General features: G+C 36.1%; 2 protein-coding genes across 6 annotated transcripts in view; one reads left to right on the top strand and one right to left on the bottom strand.

Moving 5' to 3' along the window:
* Positions 1-12,504, top strand: part of LOC123516224 (neuropeptide CCHamide-1 receptor-like) — a 203,630-nt gene extending 191,126 nt beyond the window's left edge. For 2 of the 5 annotated variants that reach the window (XM_045275440.1, XM_045275436.1), the window contains exons 2-8: positions 3,523-3,646; positions 6,603-6,699; positions 6,836-7,175; positions 7,430-7,563; positions 7,879-8,065; positions 8,459-8,622; positions 11,268-12,504. In XM_045275440.1, the coding sequence (XP_045131375.1) occupies positions 3,523-3,646; positions 6,603-6,699; positions 6,836-7,175; positions 7,430-7,563; positions 7,879-8,065; positions 8,459-8,622; positions 11,268-11,436 (1,215 nt within the window). In that variant the 3' untranslated portion in view covers positions 11,437-12,504. Of the gene's footprint in view, positions 1-86; positions 256-1,090; positions 1,161-3,522; positions 3,647-6,602; positions 6,700-6,835; positions 7,176-7,429; positions 7,564-7,878; positions 8,066-8,458; positions 8,623-11,267 lie in introns of those variants that run through there. The other 3 variants (XM_045275439.1, XM_045275437.1, XM_045275438.1) reach the window with 3 other exon arrangements.
* Positions 12,500-18,037, bottom strand: part of LOC123516226 (tetratricopeptide repeat protein 36-like) — a 6,691-nt gene continuing 1,153 nt past the window's right edge. Inside the window, exons 3-6 of the mRNA XM_045275445.1 lie at positions 17,871-18,024; positions 16,729-16,917; positions 16,373-16,545; positions 12,500-12,824 (exon numbers count right to left, since the gene is read on the bottom strand). Of these exons, the coding sequence (XP_045131380.1) occupies positions 12,732-12,824; positions 16,373-16,545; positions 16,729-16,917; positions 17,871-17,973 (558 nt within the window). The 5' untranslated portion in view covers positions 17,974-18,024 and the 3' untranslated portion in view covers positions 12,500-12,731. The remainder of the gene's footprint in view (positions 12,825-16,372; positions 16,546-16,728; positions 16,918-17,870; positions 18,025-18,037) is intronic.

Here is an 18,037-nt window from a genome sequence, read left to right as displayed (position 1 = left end):
TTGTGAATCGCGGCCGCCACTGCCTCGGGGCAACTCAGGAGGAACGTCACCTTGCACTCCTTGCCACGTCCTACAAAGGTCACTGACTCCCTCCTGCCGCGTCCACATCACCTAACGGGACAGGCAGGGTGACTCTGCGTGTGTTAGTGGGTGTCTGGCTGGAAGTGACGTCTGGACCAGTGTGCGTCTGCCTGGAAGTGGTCTGGTCTATATTGGAGTAACAGAAAAAACAGTACTATGGGACGCGACTCGCATGTAATTTCCTGTCGTGTATTGTCTATGTGCCCATCATATTCATGAAAAGATCCTTATAATGAAGAAAGTCTGTGGTGCTGCATAGTATATGCTATTTATTGTTTGTTACTCCATTTGCCATAACATTTGAGGTTTTGGTGCTGTTTTGTAAAACGTGTTCAGTTTTTAGCTTTTTCAGCCACTGGTGAAATCTGATCAAAAGGACACTTTTCCTTGCATTTTGTAATGACAAGAATGATTCTTATAAACAGCACTAAATACAATGGTATTATTTTAGTATTACACCATCATACTCTTGAGGAGAGAAAGCCTTAGACAAGAAAGTGTGAAAAAGCCTCATAAAAAATTGCAACCCCGTATAAGTAGATTTTGCAAAAGTGAGAGAAGACTACAAAAGTGGGAATGTTAATTTTTGCACATTGCATTGGATTCAAAGAAAGTATGGCTCAGAGTTTCTGTAAGAACTGCTTAGTTTTTTGTTGTTATTACCTAGTTTTCCAAAACAAGTATGGAGATTTTTGGGAATGCAATGTTTTCAGGTTGCAGAAGTGGAAAATGCTGATTTAGTAGTAAACAAGGGAAAGAATGGTTGGCAAGATAGTTTTGGTCTGGTCATGCATACAATGCCAGGTTTTACTGATGAGTATAGCCTATAAATATGAATAGATAAACTTTCCAAAAAAAAATTTCTATACTTGATTATAGGATAAGAATGTGAAATGATAATCCCACAAGCTTGTTGGTGAGATACGGGATTTTGGTGTAGTTCTAAAATGTTATCTGCAACCAAAATATGGAGTGGACTGACAAAAGATAAATAGTTATAATGAATTGTTTATTTTAGTTCGAAAAGAAATAAATAAAACTGAGGACAAGAAGTAAAAATGGCCAAAAAAAGATCCACGGTAATTATCCATGCAATTTTGGAATAATTTGTTTTTCTTACTTTTGACTATTGATATTTTGCATGAATAATATATATATATATATATATATATATATATATATATATATATATATATATATATATATATATATATATACACACACACACACACACACACACACACACACACACACACACACACACACAGTAAATCCTGTATGAATCAGATAATCAGAAATGTATGAGGATCTGATTTATCCAATTTGTCTTGCTGTACACTCAAAATCACTAAAACATTTTTATCAAAACATTCTAATGATTTAGTGAGGCATCCTAAAAGTGTTAGTAAAATTCTGAAAATAATTTGATTTATTAAAACTGAATACAAAACATTTATGCACTGAAAACATAGACAACAGGAGGAGAGAGGCCACACTGAGTCCTGTGAGAGGTATTTACCATCATTGTCCCGACTGCAAGGGGGGTGCATGTATCACCTTTGAGCTTCCATAAGCCATGGGATATATCATAACCCTGCTATAGTGCACTATGAAATGTTCCATAACTTTCCAGAATTTTCTGGAGCATAATTTTGGAACGGAGACTTTACAGAGTAGTTTAGGGTATGTACAATCACCTGTGAAATTCTATAACCCACGAATAATGTCATAAACTGGACCGGATGCCTGCCACATATATTGCCACTGTCCAATTTAGACAAAATTAATATGATGGCCTTATGAAATCTGGTTTATCCAATATCTGATTTATACATAGGCATTTTTTAGCATTCCTTAAACATCATGGAAGCTATAGTATTTCATGCATTAGTATTTTTTTCTTTTTTTACTGAGGAGATAATTAGTTCAGTTTTTATATTTGTTGTTTTTGTTTGTATGCTCCTTTCTGGTTACTGTTGATATGTTAGAAGTGCAGTAGATTGTTTCTGTGTCATTGTCTGCCTCAAGAATTATGGAATTAAGTTGATGATGTATATTTATAGTTACCTGGTTTATGCATTGTACAGTTTTGTTGCTGTACATATCTTAAAAAGCTTTTGTATTTATTTATATTTGTTCATACATGAATGATGGAACAATCTGCAGACCAGGACAAAATAGACATGATGTGTGTGCCAAAAGATATTGTCATATGAGAAATGTCAGATTTAGCAGGAAAGAGGATAAGCAACAAGCATTATGTAGCATGTGTATGGTTAAAGTTTGGGAAGTATTCAATATTATAGGTAGTAGTTTTGTGTTTGACCACTTAAGCTTCAATCTAAATCCATTTAATACTTACTTTACCTCATTGCTGGATTCTCTAAACCAAATTTAAGAGTATCTATCTGCTATTTTTTCGTGACTATTTATTTTAATCACAGGATGGACAGGAACACTCGGGTCCCTTTATAAGGCGCTGCACACCTGACAAAAAGGAGGTGATCACCCTTTCCAAATACTCCAACACTTTGGAATATATACATGTTTACTTGTGGCATTTGCTTGATTACCTTGTGAGCAGATATATAACCCTGACTGTTGGCAGAACACAAGTCTTGGCTTTTGTGGCACAATGTGGCTCTTAGCATCACTCATTTTTATACATTTTTAACAGTTCTTATTGTATTTTATGGTGTCAGTGGTTTTTCATGAATCCTCTCCCTGTGTCTAAAGGAAAGATATATCAAAGGTCCATGGATATACATATCTCTCTGTATATTATTATTAATATTTATTATTATTATTATTATTATTATTATTATTATTATTATTATTATTTATTTATCTACTTAATTAGTTTTGATTTTTAAATTTGTTAGCATGCAGAGTGTATGTTGCTTGCTGAACGACCTGTCAAATCTGTTCCTTTCGTCAAAAGTTGAGAAATTTTTTGAGGCTAAGTTACCAATGAGGTTGACATCTGGTAAGAAGGTATCCTGGTAATCCTTTTGTCATGCTGTAGCAAGAACTTTGAAGAGTATGGTCTAATTTGTGGCTATGAAACGAAACCATTCATCTTAACAAGTGTCATTTGAGGAAATATTTCAGAAAAGAAAAAGAATGATGATTTACTTGATATTTTATAGAATGTCATCTATATATATTAATAATTGTTGGATTATTAGTAGAACCAGGTACCAGCAGTAATTAGCCTCTTCCTATTATGTTGGGTGATTAGACAAAAAATAATGAAGTGTTTTCTTTTTCTCTCTCTCTCTCTCTCTCTCTCTCTCTCTCTCTCTCTCTCTCTCTCTCTCTCTCTCTCTCTCTCTCTCTCTCTCTCTCTCTCTCTCTCTCTCTCTCTCTCTCTCTCTCTCTCTCTCTCTCTCTCTCTCTCTCTCTCTCTCTCTCTCTCTCTCTCTCTCTCTCTCTCTCCAGGACATTCCAGTGCCAGTGGAGGAGAAGCCCACCAAGCAGGAGTATGCTGTAGCCACATACTTAAAGAAGAACTGTCCTACAAAGAAAACAAAGTTTCTCAACCACCAGGTCCAGTATTTTTATGGTAAGTTGTGGAGTATACAGGGATGAGGTGCTTTAGGCTGAAGGAGATTCTTCTACTATGGTCACCACCTTCAAAGAGCACCTGTTAGGCTGGGTGCACACAAGATACTATTTTATGGTCGGTGGCTGCCACAAAAAAATGGTCAAAGTAGAACACATGGCAGCATACACATGGGATACTTTTTGTGTTCACTACAAAATAGTGGCGAGTAGTGGCAGGCCAGTCCATTTTCTGACCACGCAACTGTGGCCAGTAGCCAGCAATAGAAACCATTATTTCCAGTTTGGCAGCATGTATATGAGCCACTTTTAGTCATTGCCACCTTGTCACCCACATCACAGAGTCAACTATTTCTTCCATGAGTGAAGAGGGTGGAAGACATGTTTGACTGTGAAGCATTGATAGCAGTGGTTGAGAAAAGACCAGGACTTTATGATTTCCTGCTGAAGAAATATAGCAATGAGAATATTAAACAAAAATTGTGGATGGGTTTGTGAGGCTGTGGTCACTGACTGGAGTAATCTTTTGCCTGGAGAAAGAAATAAGAAAGGTAACACAGTACAGGGTTACATTCCTGGAGACATCACATTAATTTTTCAAAATTGGGTTATTTAAACATAATTTTTAAATAGAAAACAATGGTAATAGGAGGGGTTATGTTTCTCCCCACCGGAAAAGTATTCCTATTTTGCTGATTTTGTTACTCAAACCTTAGAAAACTGTTAATACATCACTAGCTCACAGAAACAATAAAAACATGTTTTCATTTTATTATCTGATGATACACAATGTGCTCTCCCTCAGTCCCGTCACATGGACAATCACCAAGGATCTTTTCTTCCCTAGTATAGTGATCTAACACTTCCAACTTATTTTCAATGGTGACAGTCTTCCTTGATTTCTTGAATCACTTTCCTGTGAGGAGATTGAAGGACACTTGGATGCCATAGTATAGGACACTAACTGAAAACGCAGAGAAACGACCCACTCACAGTGCATGTTTGCTCCAGACTGAGTGAGGACTGTGAGAAGGAACTGTGTGTCTCTGAATTATCACTCAGTGCCATGGAGTCTAGGTGATCTTCATGGCATGGTCATATATGAATACAAAGATGTGATATCCATTACAGTAGGCAATAGAGGGTTGGAAACACAAATACTGTTATTACTGCAACACACAAGCTAAAGGGGGTCACAAGAAGAAGTGGCTGCTGCCAATTTTGTGGTGGACAAAACAATGCCTCCTCCTCTCCTGGTTTATTTTCAATGTTCCATGCAAGCTTTCACTTTGTGCATCACAAATTAATCCTTTCTTGGTGGTAAGGCTTGTAAAAAGCTAATAGAATTGTTTTTGTGAATATAAATGTATACATGAGATTGTAACACCTCCTCAGGAGGTGGTTTTACCAGCAACGTGCTAGCATCCTTGTTACCATGGCAACGATGTCTCCCATGTGTAAGTGGATATCATTTCGTGGTCGGAAATTCCCCTGCTCTTTGTTAAGTTTCTTGGATCCTGGCCCTGTGGGGTTCCCACCAGAAGCAGGATGGGTGCATGTGACATCATATAGTCAAGTTAACCTGCATTAAATTGAACAGATTGCATTATTTAATCATATCTCCTTAACCCTTATACCACATGAGGCAAGATCGTGGCTCTTACGTTAGACCCCGTCAGGCACAATCGTGGCATTTTTCAAATACCGCGCTCCTTTTATACCGCACGGTTTGTTTATGTTTGAGACTATTTGTCATATATCGAGGCCTGTCATTGGCCCTTTGTTTTCAAGATAGTGGACACTTAGCCAATCATGTATCAGCTTTTACAAGGGTATGTTTGTATAGGTGTGAGGGCGCTAAGCATGAGGATTGTGAGAGCACTAATGTCAGTGTGCTGTATTTTATCACTTTTTATGTATTTCTTGATGAGTTGTAAGATATACGTGTATTTCCATGGGTAAGTAAGCAGTTCAGAAACATATTATGATGCATGACAATATTGGAATCATTATTTTTATCTCGTTATTGGTTTAGATAAGATTGCGTAGTGCTGGCTTGATGGAGTCAGCTGAGGAGGATGTGTTGATGCTTGTTTCTGACTGCGATAAGTTGAATTTTTATTATATTACAATTTGCTTACTTCCCTGATTTATTTTCCATAATGAATGCAGTATATCAAAGGAAAACTTATTGGCCTATATAAGAGTGTGTGGTGCTGGCTTGATGGAGTCAGATGAGGAAGCTGTGGTGACGCTTGTTTCTGACCACGAGAAGTTGTATTTTCATTGTTACATTCTGCTTACTTTCCTGCTTTATTTTCCATAATGAATGCAATATATTAAAGGGAAACTCCTTTTTTTTTTTATTGATATGTGATTCATAAACTTTGTTGTTGTGTTTTTGCAAAAAAAATGAAGGAAATAAAAGAATACCTTTCTAAATTTATCTTGCTCTAAAGTTTTTTACCATTGTTTGATTTTCTTGGGCATATATATTATGTTTGTTCAGTAAGGATTATACCACAGCAAAGAGAAACTTCTAAGCTTTTTAATGATATATATAAATGTCCCAGTGTTTGTTAAAATAATTTGATTAAACACTAAAAGGATTCGAGGAAACTTTCTAACATTTGCTATCCATTTTTTATCTACGTATCTTGAAACCGCTCCTTCTGCTAATAATCAGTATCGGTATCGGCCCTGAAAAAACATATCAGTCGATCACTAAATTTTATTTACTTATTACTTTATACTGTTTTTCAACTCTAAAAGTACCAAAAGTAAAATTTGAATTTATCTTTATTCACCATCACCTCATTTTTTACTTATGAGTGTAGGCTGGATGAAATTATGGGAACTCATTACAGACTCTATCATATTTGGAACATCAGATCATTTTATTTTTTATTCATAATAATATCTTCATCATATATCTGATGATTGTTCTTCTCTTTCAGCAAATAAAGCCATTGACATTCTTTTGGACTCACAATGGGCCTCTGGCAAAGACATCCTCTTCACAGATCGACAGTCTGTTGTGGATTACTGCAACAAGTAGGTGCCTTTTCTAATTATGTTTGTGTCCGTGGTAATGTTTTAACCCATAAAGGATGGCAATGTTCCTCACAGAACTTGAACTTAATACAAGCTGCTCCTTAAAAATTATTAAAGACTCCCCCCTCCTCTCCAGATTACTGAAATTAAAGTTCTTCCATCGAGCAAAAAAGATTCCAATCACAGACAAGGACTTGAGACCTAAAGACCTCAAGAAGAAAAAAGAAAAAGAGAAAGAAGAGAAAAAGAAGAAAGATAGTGATAAAAAGGAAAAGAAAGAAGAAAAGAAAGAAAAGGAAGAGAAAAAGAATGTAGAGGAAGACAAAGATGAAAATGAAGAGGAAGGAGAGGAGGAGTCAAGGCCAGAAGCTGGTACTACTGATAAAGAGGAAAAAGATGGAAAAGACAAGGAAGAGGAAAAAGAAAAGAAAAAGAAAAAGAAATCTAAGATAAAGCTAGATATGCATTTGGAACAGGTAATGACACTTTTTTGTTATGGTTGATTAACATATTAATAGTATTTTTTCATAAGGACATAAGACAATATGAGAAGGTGCAAGAATCCATCAGGCCTACAAGTGAATTCACCAAATGAAACAGTCTACGTCCTACATGCTTGCTTCACCACACCATTTATATACAAGTTGAACAATCATGGTGAGGGTACATAATGATAATGATGATCATGAGAAAATTATATTTATAGTAACTTAATTTTCCCAAATTTTAGGTGTTTGTTGATGGAAGTGATGCTTATGTGTGGATGTACGACCCCATACCATTTTGGTACTACTTTGTGGGGGCTTTGTTTCTCTTTGGGGCCATAGCTGTGTGTCTCTTCCCTCTGTGGCCACCATCTGTCAGGTACAGTTTAATTTTGTTCACTAGTTCTTGTTATACTGTGGAAAATTGTTTTCTTAATACTCAATTAGAACCAAAGTGAAAATTCTTACCTGTATGAGGCCATTTTTAACTCTCTCTCTCTCTCTCTCTCTCTCTCTCTCTCTCTCTCTCTCTCTCTCTCTCTCTCTCTCTCTCTCTCTCTCTCTCTCTCTCTCTCTCTTGTATTTATGGTCGTAAGAGTTAAGATTCTCAGCTGACAATAAAATGAGTATGTATGTTATATTTATGTCCAAATTAGTTGTTAATAATCTTTTATGCATATCTTGTCATCTGCAGGAAAGGAGTGTACTACTTAAGTATAGCGGCAGCCGGCTTCCTGGGTTTGATCCTTGGGTTGGCAGTGGTGCGGTTCATTGTATTTATCATTATCTGGGTGCTAACTATGGGCGTCCACCACCTCTGGCTCCTCCCCAACTTAACAGAAGATGTTGGCTTCTTCGCATCATTTTGGCCTCTCTATTATGTAAGTTGGCTGAGATCAGTTTATTAAGATTATGTTGGCCCTTAGTTTTATAACTGATTATGTCTCAGTTTGGAATGGTGTGTCTTGCAGTAATCATTTTAATTGTTGTTTGGGTACTCTTAGATATGGCTATTTGAACAACTTTCAACTATATGGCTGTTTTGTTGTATGGTTTCTGCATGTATAGCATAAGTGTTGTCATTAATGTCAAAACTTGTGTTTCATTATGAAATAATTGAAAGGTTATTTTGCAATATTTTTTATTAATTTCTAAATATATGTTGTACTACAGTCCAGGATGTTATAAAGATTTTGGTCTGAGTAGTTGTTCCAAAGTATGAGTTGAAAGTAGTCTTCACTGAGCACAGCACCACCCACCATTTACTGTTTCAGTATGAATACCGGGGTAAAGGCTATGAAAAGAAGAAGAAAAAGAAAAAGAAGGTAACTTTGGAGGTAGATGATGATGACCAAGATAAAAAGTCTGATGGGGAAGACACAGTAGATGGCCAAGACACAGCACCAGAGACTGACAAGCCAGAGACAGATGCAGACAGGTCAGTTGGTGTTTGGATTGTCACTGTCCTTTTGTGTCACACTATCATTATTACACTGTTCTAGTCAACACATTAAGATGTATTTGCAGTCTATCCTTATTTTATTAATTGATTAATTAATTCATTTATTTATTTATTTTATATTATTTTATTTTATTATTTTTTTTAAAGTTATTAAGATATACTCTAATACAACTTTTCACACTCAAAACACTTACTTGCCCACCACCATTTCTCAGTGGCTCACTCAGTAGTGGTGAAGTAATACTCCTGAATTGCTCGTTCAAATTGAATGACACTTTTTACTGAAATGATGATAATGATAATAATAATAAGTGGCCTGTGCAGTTCTCTGCTGCAATGTTTGACCATCCTAACTTCAGTCCCAGCACGCAGCTCTCTCATCACACACACTCACCTCATCTTGGATGAGAAGTAGGTGATACATAGGATTGATGCTGGAGAGAAGACACTGATAGGGAGGAGAGCCTTTAATGTAAAGGAACCAACTATCCACACTATTATATTGATACCTAAACATTATCAAAAATTGGCTCAAAAAAGGTGATGTAGGGTGGGAGTGAAGGAATAGGGAATTTCAAGAGTTCTGAATCTTATATGATACTTCTATTGTGATGACTTCCCAGAAGAAAGTAATTGTATAAGAGGAGCACTGACTATTGTTATGTTGAAATGTAGAATATATATATATATATATATATATATATATATATATATATATATATATATATATATATATATATATATATATATATATATATATATATATATATATATATATATATATATATATATATATATATATATATATATATATATATATATATATATATATATATATATATATATATATATATATATATATATATATATATATATATATATATATATATATATATATATATATATATATATATATATATACATTGCTGGTCAGAGTGGAAGTCACAGTACCTGTGACATCCTGTGAAGGAGATTAATGACAGAAAATATATGTTTCAATGAGGGTACTCACCTAAACTAGTAATTGATAGGGTGCCCTCGTACCTTCTTGACCTTTTCAAGTCTCTTAGGAAGTGAATCACCCAGGTGGTGGAGATACTGAGCATCAGTATTGTCCCATATGTCCTGAATATTGGCTTGGAGGCTTGGGAGGGAGGAGGTATCTCTCTCCTTTAGCTTCAGTTTTATGTATGCCCAGAGATTTTCTATAGGGTTAAGGTCTTGCAAATTTGCGGGCCAAGGTTTTAAAAGGCTGACATTGCAGAAATCAAACTAGTCAACAATTAACTTTGTCGTATGAGACGGTGCACCATCTTGCATAAAGGTATCAGCATTGCACTTTTCCATACCCTCATCTAACTCATCCAGAAGTAGCTCAAAGTAGTTATTTTTATTCATATGAACTTTCTTAGGCAAAAACACTAATTTTCCAAGACTTTAGTAAGAAAAACAACCCCACACCATCAAAGAATCCGGGTGTTTTACTGTGTGTGTTGTGTAGCGTGGATCGTAGTGGTTACTACCGGGTCTGCGGTACACACGGTTTCTCTGGTTGTCTGTAACCTGAAAACTTGCCTCATCTGACCAAAGCACCCTACATCACTTATCTAAGTCCCAATCTTTGTTCTGAGACACAAATGCAAGCCTACTATTATGGTGACCATTTGTTAGGCAAGGTTTTGAAACCACGACAGCTGCGGTTCCCCAAAATTGTGTTTCACATATCTCCGCACAGTCCTTTCACTCACTCCACCCAGTAATGCAGGATTCCTGGCCTTAAGTTCCTTGCTGTGTATGCAAGGGTTAGCCTCAAGCTGTCTTCAAATAACGTTCAGAGTTCTCTGAGTCACACTGCGTTTACGCCCTCCAGGCTTGTAAAGTGGTTGTGAAGCGTCTCTTCCTCGTGATAAATTTTGGTCCAACGTTGAACAGTTCTGAGAGCTATGCCAGTGTTCAAGGGCAATTTCTTGATTTGACTTATTCTCCCTTGCTAAGGCACAAATAACTGAGATTTGGGCCTTACTAATTAGTTTCCTAGGTCCCATGATAGGTAGTAACAGGGCAGAATGGTAAGTTCATGCATCCACAAAAAGGGGCCGTGAGTGGGGATGGAAAAAAATTCAAATTCAAGCACACGTGCCACACGCGAACGATTAAGGAAACATATCATCTACTTTGACTACTAGAGCTGCAGACTTGTCAGATAGCGACATACAGCGAATCCCACTGCATGTTTAAGAGTTAAGAAGGGATGAATGAAATTTGGTCAGAGTGGAAGTCGTGGTCCCTTCCACGCGTTCCGCTCTGACCAGAAGTGTGTGTATATATATATATATATATATATATATATATATATATATATATATATATATATATATATATATATATGTTATCTTTGATTTGCATAGTTTATAAAATTTTGTGACCCAGTAACTTAGCTTTGTTTATGACAGTGAATTTTTAGGCTGTTTTGTTATACATGATTATTATATGAGAAAGTTTCTTTGAAAGATTTGCAAGTGCTCTTTTAGTAAAGCTTTTGTGATCAGTTAAAAACTGAAGGTGAAATGAAAACAAAATGGATCTCAGTAAGATTCTATCATTTGTATTTTGCTTCACAGAACCGCAGGCGAGGAACAGACTGCTGCAAGTGAGACGGACTCAGAAAACTCAAATTCACAAGCCTTTGAAATGGTTGAGAAGGAAGATGTAGTTGAGCCAGAAAAAGGGAGTTGTGTAGAGGAGGTGAAGGCAGAAACTTCTGAGATGGAGGAAATGTCCAGATCCTAAAGAGATAATAATTTACGTAGTACTTAAAAGATATGATGCCACCAGAGTTCTTGATGGTCAGTGTTTTATATTACTACATTAAACTAATCTCATTCTTATTTCACATTTTTAAAACTTGAATATTTGAAATAATTGCTAAGCATTGAAGAATAATGGTCAGATACATGATAATAAGAAAATGTTTATGGATACCATTTCTTAATTAATATTAAAAAGGAAATCATATTTATTTTTTGAGGTTATACATATGTGTTCTATACATAGTTTAGGAATTTCAAAACGTGATATTATTCAGAAAGCAATGCCTAAAGAAATGTGCTGTTTGATATTGTATCTCATGAAAGGATTGTTAAGATCCACTATCTTTACTAAAACCATTGACTTATGATAAGAATACATAGTGAGGAGAGCAAGGTTGTGTCTGGATCATGAGTTTACCAAGACACAAGGTTATGTTGATCCATGAGACAAATATTTTCAAGTTTCATGTTTGCAAGAATTTTTGAGGTAAAAGATTGCACATCACTGTTGCTCAGTATATGTTACATGGGTATTTATATCACTAGCTAAGGTGTGGGGGATAACACAGTATTGGGCATGCATGTGGATTCTATTCCTCAATCTTTCACCCAGACTGAATTGCACAAATATTATTCAACATCCAGTGTATCAATATTTCAGTCACTGAATTTCACCCATCATTGTCCTTGGCATCATACAATTTTAGTCACATTTTGAGACACAGGTGTAGGTGAGTTTTCACAACTGTCATCCTCGTGTCTCTAGATCTGTCTAGAGATAGGCATTCGTGGAAAACTTGCATAACCGAAGTATTTATGTCAGAGGCTTATCAATGTGAAATATTCTATAGCAAATGTAGTACTTTGAAATGGAAGATGTTTAATTGAACTACTGAATGGAGACACACAGGACCACAGTGTAGGATGTTGTTAATTTCCTGACTGATATTAAAACTAAGTAAACACTGTGACTGGGAGCTGCCGGCCACATTCTGTTTTGTATATGTCAAGGGGTATTATTTTGTAATTATTAAAAAGCAATATTTTATTTCAAAAATTTATTTCATGTCCTCTTCCATCAAAGTGTGATACTAAAGTACGTACATTAATATTTTCACATGTTCAAGGTCATTTGGAAGGAATAATGTTTATATATATATATATATATATATATATATATATATATATATATATATATATATATATATATATGTATATCATTGTCTATTTCTTCATTATCAAATCAAAGAGTAGATCTCCAAGTGTTGAATGGTTTTACACCCCACCACACTCCCCTCGTTGGAGCTTGCTGAAGACATCATGCAACATTTTGTTGCACAAGGCTGCATAAGGATTCATCTGCACCAGCTGTTGGTAGAATATTTGAAGTAATTTGACTTTTTTTTCAATTACTTATTCTGAATTTCATTTAGTTTTGATAAATTTAATGATTAAAGAAACATACAGAATGGGACAAATTGAACTATATATATATATATATATATATATATATATATATATATATATATATATATATATATATATATATATATATATATACAGGCAACCCCCGCTTAACGAAGGTTCACAGCAAAATTTCACCACAACGAAGGTTTCCATTTACTACCATCTGCTTGTTTAACGAACACCAAACTCGCTTTAACGAAGTTTTATCCAGGTAATTTTTTCCAAGTTTGAAAGCCACGCCGTATCACGCAAGCCGACAGGCTTTTGAATACACCAAAGCCTCTTGTGGACAACACGCGCACCTAGTTCAAAACAATAACACTGTCAACAGCAGCTCGTCTTCCCTCGGTCAACATGACACCAAAACGCCGTGCAATGTCGCCTAGCGTTGCTAAGAAGACCAGGAAGTCTCTTAGGCACTGTCCACGAAAAACTGTCCCGTGCGCACACCTCGATTCCTGGCTCCCCCTTCGCAGCTCCTCTACCCAGCTGATTTGACATCACGTAAAATGAGAAATATATGGTATATAATTTTGTTTTTGCGCAGGGGTTCCTTGAGACATGTCATTTATTGTAAGGATTATGCAAAGATAAAAAGGTTGAGAAACGCTGCCTTATTCGTTACCATATTCTCTCTCTCTCTCTCTCTCTGACCAATGGCGCTGCTTCATATATGTGACGTCAACTCAGCTGGGTGGAGGAGCTGTGAAGTGGGAGCCGGGAATTGAGGCGAGCGCGCGGGACGGTTTCTCGGGGACAGTGCTGTCTCTTTCTCTCGAAGTGAAGCTGGATATTATTCACAGACACGAGAAGCGAGAAAACTAATAGCATTGCTTCCCACCATGGCTTGACTCCACCTACTGTCTACCATTTTCAAGTCAGCAGACTCTATCAAAAAGGTTGGTGAGATCATATCTTCCTTGCAAGCTAAAAGAAACACCTGAACTCATGACTCTGCAATGGATAAAATGGAAAGTATTGTGGAAATGTGGTACATAAGTTTTGTATGCGGTACAATGATACGCCCTTTGTTTACATTCCACATGTTGCCAGCTAGCGTATTTTCCGCTCCACTCTCCCTCCCTTCATAAATTTAAGATCATCAACATTATAAAGTTACTTACATCCATACATTAGTGTACATTATAATGACTTAGTCTTAAATTAAACTACTTAAATGTTTAACTTCGTAATTTTTACTTTCATTAAACGTTTTACTGTACTATGATGCATTCTAGGTTTGTTTACTCTCAATGGAAGTTCAAGTCAGAGGTTAAACTTGTTATAATTGGTTCGCTTAACAAAAATTTGCTTAACGAAGGGTTTTTTAGGAACATAACCCCTTCGTTAAGTGGGGGTTGCCTGTATATATATGAAAATTTGTAAAGAATACACATCTTTTATTAAAACAACAAATATAGTAAAGTTTGTGCTTTCTTCTACTAGACAAGAAATTTCTTAGGCATTGTGGTGTGTACTACTGAGAGATGCTTTCAGTTAGATGAATGTGTATAGTGTAGTGAGAAGAGAGGAGAGCCAGTATGAGAGATGAAAAATGAGATGCAACTGGGTAATTAAGCAGGTGTAGGGAGGGCAGATATCCCACACCAGCTCTCATTTTACCCTTCTTCACATTCCCCTTCTCTACATGATCCATCTTTCTTGTTTCTTAAATATCTTTGCTTACTATCTCTATTTCCAGTTACTTCACCTTTCTTTTGTCTTTACTCAATCTCTAACTACTGTATAGCTGCCATTACTGTTATGGCTTTGTTGTATGAAAGAGCTTCATAGGTATTTTGATGTATGGTGATGATGATGTTCACAATATGAATGTTTTGTAATGAAGAGACTAGCCAGGAAGAAAACAGCACTGCTGGTGGCTTATCATTTAAGAGCAATAACACTTTCTGAGCTTAATGGAGCTCTGACATAGCATTATACACACTACCATACTGTTAGATAGTTCTCATTTGTATATAATCGTTTACCAGATTTTTATATATATGTAATGAGTAACTGTACTCACATTGTTGATATTTTGGATTGTGAATAGTAGTACATAGTTCTTGAATATTGATTAAAAATTATTATATAAGGATTTAATTAAGTAACCTTTTTAAACACTGACTTTAGAAGGTTCACTGCAATTAATATTGTTCTATACAAAGGTCTCAAGAATTTCATGATGTATGTAGGTAGACAGCCTTCAACAAAAGTATATGATAGCTCTTGACAACAAGAGGAAAGGATAGTGTTTTTGTTGGCAAACAGACAGACAGACAAAAAAAAAAAAAAAAAAAAAAAAAACATGTACAGTACCTACATAGTGGCTACATGGCAAATGTTCAAAGTATAGTGAGCTACTTGTCTGCTTCCATGCTTGTGTCTAGTTTTTAAAGAGCAGACCTTGTTTGTGTCTGGTTCTTAACCCCTTCCCAGCAGCAGGCCAGGTGAATGCACTACCACATAAAAAATGGTTTATATATAGGTGTTACCGATTTTCATCCATACGTCTGTATATAGTTTCCCAGCAAATGAGCATTCCAAATTAACATCTACTCTATTGCAAAACTGAACAAACAATTGAATCTATATATAGACTCTGCTGCAATACTGAACAAGTGATATCTATATATATACTCTGCTGCAAAATGGAACAAAACTAAATCTATATATAGGTGTTATTTGTGTATGATTGATGATAATGTAAATCAGTATATTTATATGAATGTTTAGTTACATCCAGGACTTGTGACCAGGGTATAATTTACTTCCACTTTTCTTTGTATTTTTCACAAACGTACTTGTTTTATACTTATTCATTTTTAGGCAACGCTGATAGCGTGTGGTACAGTTCTTTCTCCTTGACATGATAGACTAGAAAATGCAAAAATTTCCAATATTAGCTTATGTGCATAGCACATACACCACCGACAAAACACAAGTGGTGACTGGCCTTGAGAGGCAATGTTAACAAGTGTTTGGGTATTTGAGATGTCGAGTAATGATCTATTTTATGAATTTTGTTACTTGTAAGGAATCATCTACATATAGACCTTGCTACAACTTAGTGCGGTAAAAATAGAACAAACATTTATATATAGATTTGCGACAAAAGTCCCAATTTCAAAATGTCTATACTGTATATAGATCCTCTGAAGGAAAGTTGTTAAAGAGCAGATCTTCTTTGCTTGTGCATTATTGCAGTCATAGAATGTTTTGTGATTTTGATCTTACTACTGTCCCTTTATGGACTTGGCAGGTGATATCACTCAAGACAGCATCAAAAGATAGTGGTAATGATTGTCATCATGTGAAAATGGTTTGAACTTTTGAAGAAGGAAAAAAGTTGTAGAATGCCATCATAGAAAACAAAACTTGGTTGTCACAGGAAAACTTTCAAGGTGTGCAAATGATGTGAAATGTATGTAAATGCTCTGACTCACCTGTGCTTTGGCAAATTCTGAACCTAAATTAGCAGCTTCCTGGAAGTCAGCACGTGCTAAGTCATCGTGTCCTTGGAGACGATGAACCATTGCCCGCTGTGTGAATGCTTGACATGCTGCACGTCCCTGTCCTTGTGACATGCGCACTGCTGTTTCTAGATCTGCCATGGCCTCTGGGAACAGTGAGGGCACATTTTGAGGCATTTAAAGGAAGGCTGATTGGGAAAATGATTTTACAAGGAAAGAAAATTTCATAAATTGAGAACTAAGGATTGATTATACATCAGTGCAATATAATGAACTAAAGCAACAACATTTATGTTGTTAGAATATCAAGTAGTGTAGGACTCCCTTACCCTCCACCTTCCCCATCAACCGAAGAGTTTGAGCTCTGTTGTTATAGCTAGAGGCTCTATTTGGAGCCACTTCTATAGCCTTATTGAAGGATGCCAGGGCTGCTGCCACATCTCCAGCCTCAGCTGACTTTACTCCCTGAAGTTCCAGTTGTTTTGCTTCTTCAGTCTCTGGTGTTGTCTCCTCTTTGTCTGGTGGAAGAAGGAACTCTCAGGAAAGGAAACTTCTGTATGTTATATATATATATATATATATATATATATATATATATATATATATATATATATATATATATATATATATATATATAGTTGGAAAAATTTTGATTTGCTGATCTTTATTGTGAAAATTTAATTACTGATAATTTACATAGTATTATGCTGAATTACATAGGAGATAAATGCATAATGGTTTCAAGATTATATTTATTGTTCAGACTGCGATTTATAGTAAGTATAGTAGTATAGTATATCTACTATGCTGAATATCATATTCTCACACTGGGCAATTCGCGGCTGAAATTGCCAGCCGCCACAAGCCGCCTGGATGGCTAGAATTACAAACCGCGCCAAGACGTTGGTTGGTCTTGTCTAGCCTTGCGCTGCTTTAACATTGTGTGTTAAGAAAAAAGTTGTGGAATATATGGTGTCCATCACAAAAAAGTTGATGTTGGAGATAGGTAGGGACTAGTATCATGTCTGAGACCCGAGACACGCTCTATATAGCAAGCAAAATCTTCGGAGAAAGACATTCAGCGAGATGCTGTCGCATCCGTCCATACGGGAGTGTAGAGTACCTTGTGCTTTACACTCCTCTGTTATCTTTGTTCAAACTCGTTTATGAAAGGATCTATAGGGCTGATATCCCAACAAGAGCATGCACGATCACCAATTATCATTCTGAGCTGCCAGCCGCCCGCGAGCGTTCATTTCCAGGTATAGCTATAGCATGTGGGTCAGTTGTATATAAAGAAACAAAAAGAAAAAGGGCGAAGCCAAGAGAGACGTAGAAATATCTTCAGTCCCCGTCCCCCTCAAGGATACCTGTTGCCGACTGATTTTTTTTTTTTTTCTTGGGTGTTGGATCTTTCATTGTAGAATCGGTATGACTGTTATATAGTCCTAGGCTATGATGCAAACGTTACCTTGCAAATCATCAGGGATGTTTTCATCGTAGACACATTCACCAACAGGCAGTAATGGGTTGAAGATGGAGTTGAGGATGGCTCGGTCATTTGCAGACGACATCTTGGCTTCTTATGCAGCTTATATCAGAGGATTAAATGTAAACCCAATGACCTGAAATGACGAT

Source organism: Portunus trituberculatus, chromosome 40 (genome assembly GCF_017591435.1).
Source record: "Portunus trituberculatus isolate SZX2019 chromosome 40, ASM1759143v1, whole genome shotgun sequence".
NCBI classification, from domain to species: Eukaryota; Metazoa; Arthropoda; class Malacostraca; order Decapoda; family Portunidae; genus Portunus; species Portunus trituberculatus.
The sequence above is the reverse complement of the archived record's forward strand: the minus strand, read 5'-3'. Positions and strand labels throughout refer to the sequence as shown.